At 48.3% G+C, this 16,984-nt stretch overlaps 1 protein-coding gene across 10 annotated transcripts in view; it reads left to right on the top strand.

Annotated features, from left to right (window-relative positions):
• Positions 1-16,984, top strand: part of brsk2a (BR serine/threonine kinase 2a) — a 136,723-nt gene that overhangs the window by 79,256 nt on the left and 40,483 nt on the right. For 9 of the 10 annotated variants that reach the window (XM_023842147.2, XM_023842154.2, XM_072698218.1 and 6 more), the window contains 2 exons: positions 7,891-7,976; positions 11,254-11,394. In XM_023842147.2, the coding sequence (XP_023697915.1) occupies positions 7,891-7,976; positions 11,254-11,394 (227 nt within the window). Of the gene's footprint in view, positions 1-7,890; positions 7,977-10,974; positions 11,124-11,253; positions 11,395-16,984 lie in introns of those variants that run through there. The other variant, XM_023842156.2, reaches the window with a different exon arrangement.

Genomic DNA, 16,984 nt, shown 5'->3' with positions numbered 1-16,984 from the left:
GAGCTGGTTGCTGGGGAGAATCTAAATCCCTCTTGCTGGATGGAGTGTTTTGGTCTTGCTGGTTTTTGACATTTCAAATGTCTTATTCATGTTTGTCGCTGAGACTTTAAATTGCTGGTCTCACTGGGACCTCGCACTTTTGTTTTCACTGGTCCCTGGGATCTTGTTGTTCAAATTGGTCAGTGGGATTTTGCCTGTTTGTTCTTACTGGTGTCTGGTAGCAATGAATCATGGGCTTGAATTCTAAGTTATCTCTTCCACAGGTGAACCCTGTTCCCACACACACTTGACAGTCCTAAATAATGACCAGAATAAGGTCACCAGTTGGGTCCCTCCCCCACCCGAGTTTCTGTCGAGAGCTTTCAGCACGGTAGTGGGGCACTTTCACTAGCAACAGAGATTCAGTAAAACCCCTGGTTGCCGTGGAGACAAAATGACTCCCTAGTGTTGCATTTCAGCCGTGATGGGTCCGGTTTGGCAGAAAGTACGTGCTCAGGGGCCGGTACCTGTCTGTTTGTGCTTCGCAGCCAATGCTAAAGGCTGCTAGCCAGCCCACTGCAGCCTCCTGACTCACCAGGGTCCCAGTGAGCATAACCAGTTTCTGGCTCTGGCCCAGTGTATCGCACGCCAGTACACTGAGATGAAACCATTCACCTCCTGGCAACCTCGCGTCGACCAATCATTAATCTTGAAAGCTCATGGGGTGTAAGTGTAGGCCACGTTGTTATTGTTTTATTATTTTTTTTATTGGGTTCATGGAATGAACGAATGACCCCTGGGCCCCCAGCCCCTACGACCTCGGCTGTTGGACAAGGTCGGCCAGAATACACTCACAGCTGCAGATTTATATCGCCGCTCAGTGCCCATTGATGGCCGAAGTGGCACTGAGTTCAATCTGTCATCACGAGTGCTGTGCGATGATTAGGGCTGAGTGACTGCAATGTCTGGGAGACGGGGGTGGGGGGTCTCTGCTGTGAGCCATGCCCTGAGGACAGAAATTAGGGCTGTCTCTAGAGGAGGTGAAAAATTCTGGCCAGAATGAGTCGGTGCACTAGGGCGGCTATTATAAGTCCTGTATTGCAGCGAGTTACGAGGAACAAGCCGATGGAAGCTGTTTACCGATTGATTAACATGTCTGAGGCATTGATTAGCTTGGTGCCCGATTGGGATTGAACGCCTCACCAGAATGAATGAGCAATGCTGTGATTATCTGTGATTATCACCACATGCTTTCTGACCGAGGGACAGCCCCCCTCCACCCCCCCTCCATAGTTCTACTCATTACAGTATCTCTAAATATCAATTAACAAACATTTTCTACGTGAAACATTCATGTTTCTTGGGGAGGAATAACACATTTTTTGCCAGTCCTGATTTGTTCATTTGTGGCATAAAAAAATAAAGTCATTACTTGCTTTGGCAGTAGGATTAGGATTCTTCCACGGCCCTGAGTCCCCGTAACCTCGACCTTATTTATCTTAGCTCGTCCTCCCGTGGGGTTTCCTGCCAGCTTGGTTCTTCATGGCGCACTGCGACACAAAATCCAGTAAGCGTGCCGGCCAATTTTCTCTCTCTCAAGTGTTAAAAGGGGTTGCGGTTTGGGATTAATTCCTGCTCTGCCACCCCCTCAGCTTCCTCCTGGGCCTGGCCCTGTGTGAGACACTTCCCCTTTAAGGGACAGTAATCTGTGGCCCCAGGGCTGGCTCAGCCAATTTCCAAACCCTCCTGCTGTCCCGTGGCCCGAGAAGGCAGGCATGCTTATCACATGTTGCATAATTGTATTTTTTCCCTTCATTAAGCAGGGGAAATAATTCAGCTCATAAATATTCAGCCTCTGAGAGCTGTCCCTCCCTCAATACAGGTGCCATTAATGAGTGATGTGTGAGGGCTGGGGGGGGGGGGTGACCAAATAAAATTAACATCCCAGGATTGCAGAGCAACTTGGCAGGGTTGACGCTGACCAAAGAAGTGTTTTCTTATAAAGGGGCGGTGGTGGTCAGGGTCATTTATCTCCAGCCAGATGTGTGTGCGATAAGGTGGGGGGCATCGTTCCTTCATTGGGAACCCTGTGATGTGTTTATAGGTAGCAGGCATTCTAAAAAGGTTGTGTTTCGTAGAGGTGGGTCACATAACTGATAGTGGCCCATGTGACTGGAGATCAGGGTAAGGAGTCAGTTGGCCCCTTGTGGTACTTAAGTGGCCTCAGGTCCTTCCTGTTACATCCTCCGTGTCGCCGGCAGCGGCTGCTGAGGTCCGGCCAGGCAGCTATAAAGGTTATGCTCCACATGCAGGGTGTTAATTAACTAGAAACCTGCCGCTGGCCCTCAGGAGGTGGGGGGCTTGGCCCAGATGCTTGGTGGTGACCGCAGACGCCCGATCCCACCTGGTGCCTGAGCCTTGACTCTGATCCCTGGATGTTGCGTTGCTGAGGGGATGCTCTCTGAATCTGTGGAAGAGCGGAAAGGCTGGATGGAGAGGGAGTGGGAGGAAGACATGGGGAACTCTTCTGGAGGAAAGAGAGGAGACTCAGGAGGGTGAATGGACAAGGCATGTACGGTCACACCCCCACGCCGGCAGATTGTGGGGGCGGCTGAATGCATCTGCTCAGACCACATCGCCTGCCTTGATGGTGTTGGGTGTCAGCGGAGTCAGCGGAGTCTCCTCCATCTCGTTGATTCCTGATGGAAGCTCCACCTTTCCTTACATGCAGTCTCCATGCCATCTCCAACTCCAACCCCCAGCATGTAAAGCTCATCTGTCCGAGACCATCAGGAGCATGACGATAAGGCCTCCCTAGGCTAGGCGATGCCGATTCTCTGCCAACAAGGTCCCATGTGAACATTTCAAGTCAGGCATCTCCAGGCCTTTGGAAGAGCATGTGCAATTTCAGCAATTTCAGCCGTCGGCACAAACATGTTGCTCTCCCACCGCCCCCACCCCCACCAGGCCATTTCTCCTGAGCCCCCGCGCCTCTCGGAAGCAGCTGCTGGTACACTAGCCTGCCATGCTTAATTTATCTGAAAGGATTCTGTGACCATCTCTTCCACCCTACTGCATGTGTAGTTTTTTTTGCCCTGTGTTAACATACCATCTGTATCTCCAAATTACACAATAATTGAGCATGATAAATTGCGTTACATTAATTTACAAAGAAGGAGAGTGGGGGAAAAGTTGTTTACCTTGTACATGTGTTTAATTATGCACTGCTGCCTCCCGTCATCCACACAGGCAGAGGGATTTTGTGTGCTGGAAATTAACCAAGGGGAACACCCAAAGAAAAAGTGGATAGTAAAAAGTAGCCTATTATAGCTTGTTATTTAGAGTTTCTGCTGCTGTTTTCTCTTTAGATTTTGCCCGGATTACTTCTTGTTGTACACATTGGTAAAAATGGAGGGCTTTTGGAACAGACAGAACCAAACTGAGTAGTGTTTCAGCAGAGGAGCAGAGCCTCAACATCACAAAGACAGACGGAGCTCCGTTCATATGTTCACACGTTTGGTCGGCATGGAACAGATACATTCAACCTCATAGACGTTAATACATGTGTCGGCAAGTTCATCAACTGAGCTGATAACTGTTGATCAATAATAATAAGCAAGGCAATCCTGGAGACGAAATACCTTTTCATCGAATAACCATTTCTGGTAATGTCACTGGCTCTTGACCTTGAAGGCATCACAGGACAGACAGGGGAAAGCGAGGTGTATGTTCTGTGCCATTAAGGTGAAATATTTTGTTACGACTCATGTAATTATTCACAGCAGACCCTCTGCCACCTGCACTGGAAAATGGGCAGCGGCTCGTGCCAGATTTGGCACAGTCCCCTGCAATAATGACCTCATTCACCTGATTGCCTTCATGCATGGTGGGGGTGAACCAAGTCAGGCCCTGTCTTCTATGAACATGAGGAACATGTCCCAATATTTCACTATAAGGTCATACCTGCAATGAAAATTGATGGATATGCACTCATGTACAGTGTGTGGATTTTAATAACGTGCAGTTCATGTAAAAGCCATTAAGTCTGACTGATTTAGTAATTTGACTTTCTGTCAACTACGATGATGATGAAGGGAATGGAGAGGGTAGACACGTCTGTTGGGTGGCGGAGAATGGATCACGCGTGTCACTTTGTTTCCTCAGCTCTGTAGCTGTCATCCAGCAAAGAAGTCAATTCTGTTGCTCATGAACCAAGTGTAGGAAAGAGGTCTTATCGCTCAGTCCTCACCCCAGCTGCTGGCAGTCTTCCATCAGGGCATTTAAACGCTTCATAGGACAGGAAGTGGACTGTGTAGCGGCAGAGAGGACACAGCCGGGTCCAGCCTCCACGGGTATGATCAGTGAGCCCAGAAGGAACTTAGCATGACAATCCACCAACCACAGCCATCGCAAGCCGGCATCTGACAAAGCTGAAGATGCTGCTGTTCAGCCCCCCCCATGCCACCCACAAGCATGGACCCGCTGCGTGCTGACTTGTCGCCTCAGCGGGCAATCGACGCATGTCGCGATCTCGGCCACTTGATCATAAGCCAGCTGGAGAGCCTGGCGGGGAGCAGGCGGCCCCCTGTCAGCACGACGTCACCCTGGAGGTCTGTGGCCATCTAGCCGCCTTGCTTCTCCATTAGCCAGACCAGTGGAGCACAGGCCCGCTCCCCAATCTGTGGACCCCCGGGGACCTTGCCGATTGAGTGCCGCGTGACAACTCGGTGCCTTCAGGGCGGCTGTCAAAGTGACAGAAGGAAATGGCTTCGCCAAAACAGCCGGGATTTCTGCCCTGCCCCTTCTTTCCTGATTGGTGGAGCACAGCGGCGTGGAAGTGAAATTCAGTCGCATCCCAGCATGCCCCACAGAGGGACTGGTCCAGCATTCGACAACGCGAAGTGGAGTGCTCTCTGACGATCTGTAACTCTTACATTATGCCCTCCACCTCACTTTATTTATTTTTACATATGAAAATGAGTCTTTTTGAAGCTGGCGGGAGGCTCCACCACGCTAAGAAGCGTGGGGTCTGTTTCCCAAAGATGAGTGGGAGCAGAGCGGGCGATGTCATGCGGGGCTATCAGCACCGGCACAGGCTCCGTGTGGCCTCAGGGTGGCCCCCAGTGTCTTGTTTCCCACCCCCGCTGTCCAATCCCTGTTAGTAGCCCCGCCATAAACAGATAAACGATTAGAGGCGGTCGCTCACTCACGGCCATTTAAAGTGGCGGCGCAGAGAGGGAAACTTTTTCATTTGGAGCCCAGCCGGAGCTCAGGGCACTGATGGGGGAAGGAAAATGTCAGAAAGTTTCCGTGACTGAAGGCATAGGAGAGCCTCAACCAGGGCAAAGATTAAAGGGAAAATGTTTCATTTTTTATGTATTTTTCTTTGAGTCATTGAGGTCTAGGTGAAAGAACTTTGAAGATTCTTGGCTTTGATGGTGGTGATGTTACAACCTCCACACACACACACACACACACACACACTGCCCATTTTCACCTGCTTTTGCACATTTTTCTCTAGGTGTTTCCGGAGCCGGGCCGCTGAACGGTGTCACAGTGTGTGCGAGAAGATAGATTGCAACAAGCACTGTAGTCACTTTCGATGTTTATTGACTGGTGAGGGAGCTCAACTGCAGGGCTGTCATTTCCTGCGTCGTACCTGTGGAAAGGTGTTAGGTGAAAGGTTGCTTCCTCTATTATGGGTGTGGTTAGAAAGGAAGGCCTTGGCTTTGGGTGACGAGGCGTCTGTGAGATCTTGGCATGAGATGCTTCTCATTCTGAGTGAGCAGAGCCTGTGTCTTTCCCAGCAAAAGCTCTCATTGGTGCCGGTTGCCTTGAATAAGCTGGTCTATTCTGTGATCTGTCACAGTGTCAACACTGGCTGCCATTGTAATGAGAGGGAGACCAAGGTTAACTGCTTATCGTTCCTCTTAATTGTTTGCCTATCAATTAGTCAGTGGTCCTCCTATCTCTGGTGATACATCAGTCAGTCCAGAGGAGCTAGCTCTCCTCCTTTATGGATTTATCTTCTGACAAATAAATGCCCCCCCCCCCCCATTTATTTTCATGCGCCACATAATGACATTTTGGTCAACGACGGATCACATGCAACAGTCGTCCCGTAAGATTATAATGGAGCTGAAAAAATTGCCTAGTGATGTCGTACCTGTTTGTGGTGATGCTGGATTAAACAAACCTACCGTGATGCCAGTTGTATAAGCATAGCATTTTTTGTGCAGTATATAATACTTAATAATAAACAACTCTGATTTTGTTTTATGTGTTTACTATACTGTACTTTTATTGTTATTTTAGAGTAGGAGTGGGGAACCTGATCCATGGAGGCCGGTGCGGGTTTTTGGGATGGCCTCTCAATCAGCCAGTAATAAAGCAGTGGCGTAAATCCAGTGATGAGAGAGCCTTGTTTTGGAAAAACAGCGTGGGAGGCTCGTAAATTTCAGCCGTCCCCTAAGATTCCCAGACTTCGGAGAAACTGAAGTGTCACAAGTTGGTAGAAGATGACCTGTGAGTCAGCATTGCACCCCGATGTCCTGTGGCAGGTGTCTGTACCGGGAATATCCACGCTAATGGTGACTTAAATCTCAGCTGAGCGCATTGATTTGACAGCGGCACGTCCAGGTTGGGTCCCACACTTCAGTGTTGTTTGCACACAGAGTTCTGGTGGCACCAAAACACATGTTTTCATCACTTCTCAACAACCAAGCATTGCATTAACTCCCCATTAACTCTCCCTCTCTACCACCCGCACCCATCAAACAATCACGGAGGGAACCAACTAGCAGAGAGTAAATACACTTTTAATGACTTATTCATGCCTGTTTTCACTTGTTTATTTGTGTTTATCCCTCCTGAGACTTCAAACAACAATTTTCTGGGAGCACAGTTTCTTCCAGCAACATTCATATTTCATGTGATTTTTGATATGTATACTGGAGAGAAAATGGAGCAATTGATTGGTTTGGTCTTTACACGCACAAGGACATAACTAACCCCCATATACAGAGTGATACCAATACACACATCACATATTGCCTGAGCTTTGGGGATGATCATCATTGAAGATGGGAGACTCCCCAATGCCCCAGAGCTAGATAGTGACCGATATGCATTGTTGGCAATAGCATTAAGCAAAGTTACAAAGTATAGAGATGGGTAACCCTATACGTTAACTGCACCTTCGTAATGCATTTATAATGCATTCTTAGAACATTAATAAGCAGCGTGTAAGTATACCTTAACATCCGAACATACCTTAACAGCATTAATATACATGAATAACAAACAGCATGTTCTATATCTACGTGTAGAGAGTCTATATGGAAGACCAAATAAGCACAAGTAGAATCTGGAGGCAGAGCCACTATTACAGGCTGCGTCTGTATGTTTGTATCATCACTTTCTGATATTTGTAGGTTGGGTAACAAACATACGACTGAACACTGAAAACATGACACAGAGTCTATTGGGCTTAAACAAAATCCTGTGGGAAACTCAATTTATAAGTTTTGATCTTTCATATGATTAAAATGCTGTTACTGTACAGCTCTGGACACTCTTTCAATCATTGAAAGACTAAAAATAACTTTGCACCAGTCTTGTCTTCGGTGTTGTCTGTTGTTGTTTGTTGTGCAGCACTGTGCTATCAGATCTCATTGAAGTGATACAAACACACAACCGATGATAAATGAAGCCAATTATCTTGGTGCTTGGCTGGATATATCCCCTGGTTGTAACAAGGTGGACCAGGACAGGCTCAGCAAGCTTTGCAATCATGTGGTTTTGATATTGGTTATTTGCTATAGACTTTGAAGTCTTTAATTGTGACTTCATGAATTTCTATTTTAAAAAGAAACTTGCTTTACTGATGCATTTTTCCTTCCTCTCTTGCAGGTGGAGCGAGAGATAGCCATATTGAAGCTCATAGAACATCCCCACGTTTTAAAGTTACACGACGTCTATGAAAATAAGAAATATTTGTAAGTATTGTTTTTTTCTTGTCTTCCTATCACCCAAACATCAGTGGATCTTGTCTTATAGGGCAGGGAATATAGAATAAAATGAAAATACTTGCTCTCTATATTATGAATAGTTTGAGAGGAACCACAAAGTAAAACCGGAGAACATTCCAGAAAACAAACTATCATGCCCTGCCTGCTTGACCCTCCTGTCTCCTCGTGGTCCTGATACGCCTGGTGCTTGTTACCCCTCGTTAATCCCTGTATTTAAGCACCTGTTTGTCTCGTCATCCCTAGCCCGGACATTGACGTCAAACCCGCTTGTTGCCTGTTCCCTTCCTTGTTCCACTCCTCCTGTCTTTGATCCCTCACAAACCTGTCTATTTCCACTCTCTGTTCTTTTCAGTTCAATAAACCCCTTTTGTCTCACTACCACGCCTGCCCTCGAGTCCTTCGTCCCGCAAGTCATGACACAGGCTTTTCTGGCTGAGAGAATATCAGAGAGCTGCTTTGTTTAAAAAAAAAACAGAGGACTGGTAGTACTAATGATTATTCAGTCACACCTAAGTAGGAGAAGATAATAGCTGCTGTTGCGTTTACTTCAGCATGTAAACATGTGCCCTTGCGAGCTGCCTTAGGATCAATGGGACGACTTTGAGTGTTTGTTCCACTTTTAGGCCTGACTACCCTGTAGTCTTCCCCCTTCCTCTCGAGGGCCTTCTGGCTTGTGTTCTATCAGGTGTCACTCGGCTTCGGTCGTTGATCATCGACGCCCTACCGTGGACGTTTGAGCGCCGGCAAAGCCGTCAGGGTGATGCATGCCTGCTGCCACAGACGGGCGTGTTGTTTAATTTGCTCAGACGTGTGTGTGCCGTCTCGCTGGCATCCCCATTCCGCTCTGCCCGCCGTAATGGATAAAAGTGTAGCCTGGAATTTGTTTTTTTTTTTTGACTGCTTTAATGACACTGATGGATCATTCTGCCACTCGTCGGGTGTCTGACGGCGTCGGATGTTACGCTCGCCTGCCGTGTTTTATTCCTCTGGTAATTTGAATACCGGGGCACAGGTAATCGTTTCAACATGTCGCTTTATCTGCTAATGGATCAAAGGCTCACCAGGGAAGGACGGCTTGTGAGGCCCCAGCTTGGGGACTGTGTACATCCGTTTGGGTGCTGGGACAGTTACTATGGGTCCCTGCTCTCTTTCCCAGGAACTGTGTACTTCTCAGATGTACTTTCAGGAGTTTTTCTTAATTTCTCCAAAAGTAGATTTGGAGAAATGCATTTAACATCGTGCATATGTTTCATTGACAAGCCAAGTGGGAAGGGATTGAAATAAAGTTCGGCATAAACATTAGTGTCATCGCGTTAAACACTGGAGTGGATGATGCTGTCACCTACTTGCAGAATTGAGCCTCCTGCCATCTGGATAAGCAGGGCAGCATGGTGAGGATCATGTTCTTTGGTGATCATGTTCCCTCTAGTGCCGCACAACCCAAGCTGCTGGGGGAGAAGCTCAGTACAGTGAGGGTACATAAGGTCAGCCATTAGACTACGAGCCACTCTGTGTAAGAGGGCGATGACCAGCAGACCAAAACCACTTAGGCACATTCATAGAACGTTCATTTGTTCTCTGTATGACCCACGGTGCAATGCTATTTATTTCTGAGCTGCTACCATGAATTTTCTGCAACACTTTCGATGACATTATCTATCTATCCATCTATCTATCCATCTATCTATCTATCTATCTATCTATCTATCTATCTGTCTATCTGTCTATCTGTCTGTCTGTCTGTCTATCCCGTTCCAGCTTGTCAGTGGTGGCCTTGGTGACACCACTGGGGACCCAATTCCCAAAGAACCGACCTGTGTTCTTGTCATACTCTGACAGCCTGCTGGTTCAGATGTGCGGTATTTGTTTGTTTACCCTTCATTGACGGCATGTTAATCTGCCGTGCTGCGGTCATCCGATTTCAAAGAGTAAATAATATCACAGGGGTACAGAAGTTAAATAAAGGCCTGAGCTTGTTTTCCAACAAGAGTCTGACGTTTAATTTGAGCTGCATGTTTGAGTTTTGGATGGGGGGTGTTTTTTGTTAACCCAAATTACACTTGCAAAATATTCAGCTGTTCAAATGGATATATATCGAGAACAATTGAGCTAAAAGCATCTGCAAGCCATGTGTAATAAAACATGATTGAATGTGTACGCAGGTAATCTAAGGTCTCCTGCAGGAGCCAATTAGAAGGGGCTAGTTCTTTGCTGGCATTCCGCTAATTGCTGCTGATCTGTCAGCAAGTCGCTCCTGGTGTGGGACCAGCGCCAGAGCAGGAAAGGCAGCCCCACAGGGAGAATGATACTGTGGTTGTAATGCAGAGTCTCCTGTTTGTGGCCCTACCCAGCGTAGGCTTCTGAATGCGGCCAGGGATCCTGAGGGGTCTGTGTTTTGCCGGGTTGGATGCCCTGTATATAATCAATGCGAGTGTCTGATGCCGGGCTGCCAGAAACTAGATGGGTTCCAGCAGCCCGAGCTTTAATTTTCCAGCTCAGAGGAGGGAGGGCAGCCTGGGAAATAAAGTTTTGGGGGAGGGGGGAGTATTTTGAATTTCTGGTCTGTGATGTCACAGTCACAGATAGGGCAAAGGGGGGGGGGGGGGCAATCCCTCTGTGCCCGGCTGGAATTACATATTCTCGTAGATTCCGTGATGATGTTTTCACACACACTCGGAACAGTTTCAAACACAGCGGGGTAGTCTTACAGATCCCCCCCCCCCCCCCTTTGGGACCTGGCCATGAAGTTCAGCCGGGTGCTGAGGCGGCAGTTTTTCTCAAAGTTGGCTGTAAAGATCTGCAGCGCGCGGTGCAGGGTGCCCTGGAATGCCCGATAACATTGTGTGCCCCCCCCCCCCCCTGCTTTAACTTCCCAGGCGCACAGATAACATTCTACTGCCCCGTGTTTTGTTGCGGCCGCTTTCCTTTTCCGGAGCGTTGCGTACGAATGTCCCCTGGGACGGAGAGAATGTCAGTGCGCCATGTCTCACAGGATTGGAAGGCCGCTTTGCTGTTGTCCTGCTGGAGCAGGCATGTGGGCAAATGAATTCTGCAATGAGGTTTTCAGGGAGGTGGCCGTTCTTGTGGCTTGGGTTCCCAGCGGTGCTCCATCAGGTCAGATAGACAAGAACTCATCTCTTCTCCCTGGGCGTGAATGGCACCTCTTTGAAAGTTACCCTTGAGGACATTTCAGATTATTTCCAAGTTTCTCACCTCTTCATCTTGGTTATTTTTCTGTCTCCAGGTATTTGGTGCTGGAGCATGTATCAGGGGGGGAGCTGTTTGATTACCTGGTGAAAAAGGGGAGGTTAACGCCCAAAGAAGCCCGGAAGTTCTTCCGACAGATCATCTCCGCGCTGGATTTCTGCCACAGTCACTCCATATGGTGAGTGTGGTTTCATCTCATGTTCTTCTGAAAACCCTCCTTAGGGTCTAAATGAATGTCCAGAGAACTGTCAAATCAGTGTATTTTTTATGGATTAGCTAGTCATGAAAGTCCATAAGTGAATTACACACAAAGTGTCATCACTCGTTACTTCTTGTTCTTCGACCACAGATACACGTTTCTGCTTTTTAAGTGTCTATATAAGCTTGAACACCAAGGGGATGCTTGTAGCTGCTTTTGAAAATTATCAGTAAATACCTAGTGCAGTTTATGAAGACTGTGTTGTCAGGTAATTTGTTAAAGACTGTGGTATCACATAATGTTATTTTTAAAGATCCCCAGAACAGTCTATAAAGATTGGTATCATATAATGTTATTTTAAAAGAACTGTGGTCCACTCTGAAGTCTATTGTATCACATAACGTTATCTTTAGAGACGTGCGGTACAGTCTATAAAGACTGTGGTATCACACAATGTTATTCTGAATGATCCCCGGTAGAGTCTGTAAAACCTGTGGCATCGTGAACGGCCGGCCCTAGATTCTGCTGAGCTTCCGACCCCCTAGAGCATCAGAAAGCAGATTTTGTCAGTTAATTTATATTAAAAACATTTCAATAGCACAAGGTATCTGGCTGCTAACTGTTTCACGAAAAAGTAGTGAAATATTGAAACTATTGTAAATACTTGTGATGTCACGGAATGCAAGCAGAGATGTTAATTCTGATTTTTTTCATTTGATCTTCTGCACCCCCTAATCAGACAGCACCCTAGGCGATCGCCTGTGTTGCCTATAGGCCAGGTTGGCCCTGGTGTCACGTAATGGTAAAGACCCCTGGAACGGGTTATAAAGACTATAGTATCACATAATGCCATTTTGAAAGAGCCTTGGTACAGTCTATGAAGACTGCTGTCACGTAATGTGTTCTACATTCCTGTGTTAAAGACCCCTGTTGCAGACAATGAAGACTGTGGGATCTGTGAATGTGTCCTACAGCTCCTGGCTGTTCTTTGCTCAATGTCGAAAACAAAACCCGACGGAACACCAGCACAAACACTCCATCTGTTCCCTCTGCTAACGGATCCGTACCCAGGGGCCCTTCAATTAGCGACACATCGAGAAAGATGGAGCTTCTGTACAGTTGGGGCCCTTCCTCCTCTATCTGCCTGTAGTTCATATTCATTTGGGATGTTGACAGCACCATCTTCCTGGAAGCCAGATATCTCTGTTTTATTTTAGAATGGGGTGTTATTTTGGAAGTTTGTCTTCAAAGTGATTCCTGACTTGTTCTAGCTAAGAACCTCACAGTATGTTCAGCCCCTTATCCAACTTCACCAGCTGGGGAGCATTCTCACGGCACAAGGAGCTGGCAAGTGGAACCAATGGGAACATCTAGGCATGGTCTGACGTTCCAAACCTCCTCCTGCCCCTCCTCATGCCTGTAGATGACTGCAAAGCCATGTTGGGGGGGTACGGCGTCATCGTGGAAGGAGAAGGAGTCTGAGGACAGCAGACGAGCGATGTATGCCAGCAGCCCTGAAAGTAAATCCAGAATTTGTAAACGGTGCATTAGCACCTCACTAGGCTGCCTCCTCGGGGCTTTATCTGAATGCAGCCCCAGCCGATTGAGTGGGGTTAAGGAATCCATGCACTGCTTGCAGATGTCTGTTGCTTAGAAGGTACCTTGACTTCTGTGGCACTTCTGCAAACACTTCCCCCCCCCCCCCCCCCCCGCCACCCATTCAAAGCCGGGATGTAAGTAAGCTGTCATTGTTCGGGGGTTTCTGAAGAGCTACCATCAACGTGCCTCGTCCCCCCCTTCCTGCCTCATTCCGTCCCTAAGTCAGTCTTCGCTGTCATCATTGACAAATGAAGAGAATCATCCCGCCTGATGATGGAAGGTTATTAGGCTCCGAGGAAAATGGATAATGCCAATTCGGGGGATTCCAGAATGATATTGAACATCCCTCCCTCCACGTACACTTGTGACAGGGGAACATGGGGTGGGGAGGGGGGATGGGTGTTGTGTAGGAACCACCCACATCTACAGGAACTGTTAACTTGATTGTGAGACCACTGGAGACCCACTTCACATGATTGGCTTGCCCCAATCCTCAGACACGCCCATTGATGTTGCCAGTCCCGCCCAGCACTTTCCGTGCAGCTTCCAGCCCCTTCCCCCGGTGATGTTTGACATTGCATAAGGAGGGAGCCATTTGGTGGCCTTGAGGGAACTCCCACCGTGACTTTGCTTAGTTTGCTGTGTGTTACATTGCTCCTCATTGCACAGCCCGCTGGGTGATGTCACCTGAGGATACCACGGTGATGATAAATAGGATGCTTATGGTTTCGAAGCCGCCTGCCTTTTGTCTCCTTGGGTTACAGCCAGCTGCTACATAGAAACTGTACTCATCACAACCCAGCCACAGTTTGATGTTCTGTTATTCAGTGGGTTATTGACAGGGGGTGGGGCCAAGGCCATACAAACAGGAAGGTGGGCATATTTGATAGCACGTGAATAGCAGGATAACCCCACTCTGCCTCTCCTTCTTCACCTCCTCAAGACCCCTTGTTTCCCTGGGCAACAGTTCCCACTAAGGATATTGAAGTGATACAAATCGCCTCTCCGAGACAATAAAGATATCCTTGATCCTTAAAGTCCTTGTCGCTTGACTGTTCGTAGCTTAAACAGCCAAGGGAAATGAAGAACCATCAGGTGGCACAAAAAGAGCATCGTGGTGGGGGTGGTGGGGAGCCATAAGTTACCCACAATGCATCTGAAGAGCAGTTTTAACTTCAGGGCTGGAGAAACCATCTGAATGTTGGTCTCAGGTGGGGCCTCCGCTCTAGTAACCTTGAGCGTGGTACTTAACCTAAATTCCTTTAGTGAAATTTATATAAATTCACCCACTAAATAACTAGTTAACTAACTTCTGCTGAAGTACTACGTGTCTGATTGGGCCCTATGGGGAAATACAGTGTGGAAGTAAAAACCTAGACTCACTCTCTTTTTTCTAAATTCTGCTCAGCACCAGGCATGAAGTAAATTTACCTGCCACGACTTGAGTAAGATACATTTCCTTTTATTAAGACAGGATGCATCCTGCAGTTGGCAACAAAGAAACAAAGTATCCCTGCTCCAAAGAGCCGAACCCCGAACAAAGAAAATGTTCAGGCTTTAAACATCTCTACAACTCCCCTAAAAGGCCTAAAATCTTCTACCACATTTGTCAAGATGGGCTCTTGTCGGCGCACAGCTTGCGTGATGATCTTCTGCACCTTCATATTTGCTTTAGGCTCATCACCAGTCACCGCCAGTTTGCACCCCACCCTTGCTAACCCCTTACATGCCCCCATGTTAAACAATACTACGCAATCGAGCAAATCAAACTACCCATATCTCACCATATATTTGGTCGATTAATCTTCTTTATTACAACACATTCATTATTCCATATGGTCCTCGAAATAGGTGAATATAGCAAACACATAATAACAAAACCCTGTTTGTCTTTGACTGCTCTCCCATTATCTTCCTCTGCAGGACTGAGCAGTCTACATAGCTCCTATCAGGAGTGGAGGTTCCGATTATCTTCAGAAACAGGCAGTTTCAGCTCCTGATTTCAGGGTCAGCACAAGACACATACATATACACTCTTCTTGCCTAAGGCCTACGACACTGACAATAATCCCATAATGCACCTCTCCCCAGCCCTACTGGAATTTTCCTTCCACCCCTCCCGAAAAAACACGGGAAATCCCGCCTCATTCACAGCACATTGGAAGCAGCATGTTCTTTCAAGCCCTCGACGTCCCATTCAGAATAATCATGTCCATTTGGGGGTCTTGAAGTGCAGGGAGTTTCTTCAGTGTTGAGGGTTACAGCTTTATGCTGCGCTTAGAACCATCTGGAACCTTCCCCACCCTCCTTCCAAAACATGCCATTTTCCATCCAGCCTGTGGTTATAGGTTTGTCATGCCTGCCAGCTGCTTGACCACATACATATATTAGATCAGACATAAGGGCTGTCACTCTGTGGCGGAGGTTTTCCGGATGACGTCGGCGAGTCACTCGCGCTCTGTGATGGGGCTTGACTGTGCCAGCTTGCTCAGGTGGACCTTAAGTAATCCTCCTCTTCTCACTTCCCCTGGTGATGCAAAATTGTGGCATAGAGGAGGGCCACCAGGCAGGGGTTCTGATCTGCGGGACAGGTGCCTGTTTACGCTCTGGTACACTTGTCCTCACCCCCACCCCCCCACCTCATCCTGGCCTCCCCCAGCCACAGGTACAGCGATTCAGAAAATATCGATAATGAATTTCAGCGGGACCATGACCAGGGGGCAGACACCACTCTGCTGTTTGTGTTGTGATTGCAGCCTCTTAAGGTGGGGAGTGGGCAGGGGGGGGGGTGGTGGTGGCGGGTTAAAAATGCAGTAATTTCACACTTTAGCAGCGCTTGGGGTTTGCCGGAAAGCACCAGGGTGAAATGAAGACCGTTTGTCTCACAAGCTGTGTACATCTCTCACAGCTCCGGAGATAGAGCCGCGCTGTCGTGGGCTGGGCCACCACCATCAGGGGCTCACCAGCTGAGTCATGGGGTCTCCGGTGTCAAAGCCGCATTTTCACACCCTGAGAGGAGTAGGTGGCCCCTTTGGGGGGGGGGAGTCCTCAGCTCAGGAAAAACCATCCTCACATCTGCATATTCATTGCACCTTGTTGTCCTGAGGTCCCGTCTGGTGCCTGGTTTCAGCCTTGACGTGCCGTAGAGCGATGGCCCCAGGGCTCGCAGCTATAGCCCTGCTGATGAGCTGGCTGAGCCTCACCGCCATGGGAGGGAAGGAGCCCGTATTTATGGGCTATCATCATTACTGACCGTTCGCCGAGGAGAGGAGACCCATTACGGTGGCCTGCCTCCCCTGGCTGCTTGTTAAGGGGCTGAGTGGGGGGAGGGGGATTAATGGGGGTGGAAGGATAGGCTGAGGTGAGAAAGCTGGGCTCTCATGACCCCCCGCCATATAAACCAGGTGGAGAAGAAATGCCCCCAATCATCACAGGCCTCCATCCTGGCCATACACCTCTGCTTACTAAGCGCTAGCTCTGGTGTGCTGCCCGCTTCATGTTGGTGGTGCTGCGTGCTGTTGCTTGTCGGCCCAGTTTTATGCCTGATTCTGAGCTGTACTCACCTCTAGACAGATCTGCTTACCTGTATGTCGCTCCTCTCGGCCCTTTAGAGCTCCACCCGCCTCCGTGCTGCTTCACTCAGGCCTGGACTCACATGAGAAGATGTGGGCTGGTTTCTGCACGATTCTGTGGGCTGAGCAATTGCAGTCTCATGCACTTAACCCGTCCGGCAGGCTTGGAGAACAGGAACGTCACTGTGTTTATGTGCGGTCGCCAAGAATACAGAGAGAAATGGCTGCCACTGAGTCTGTCTGATCGTCTTCCTCACACTGACCGGGCAAACAGGAGGACTCACTAATGAGTCACGCCTCACTCGCCGACACATGTCCCCTACCTGAGCACAGTCACTGGGACACAACGGAATGATCCGACATCTTATTTGCCGAGATCCCGAGACGTGGAGGAACTG

This window comes from Paramormyrops kingsleyae, chromosome 13 (genome assembly GCF_048594095.1).
Source record: "Paramormyrops kingsleyae isolate MSU_618 chromosome 13, PKINGS_0.4, whole genome shotgun sequence".
Taxonomy (NCBI): Eukaryota; Metazoa; Chordata; class Actinopteri; order Osteoglossiformes; family Mormyridae; genus Paramormyrops; species Paramormyrops kingsleyae.
This window is presented reverse-complemented; position numbering and strand designations above follow the sequence as displayed.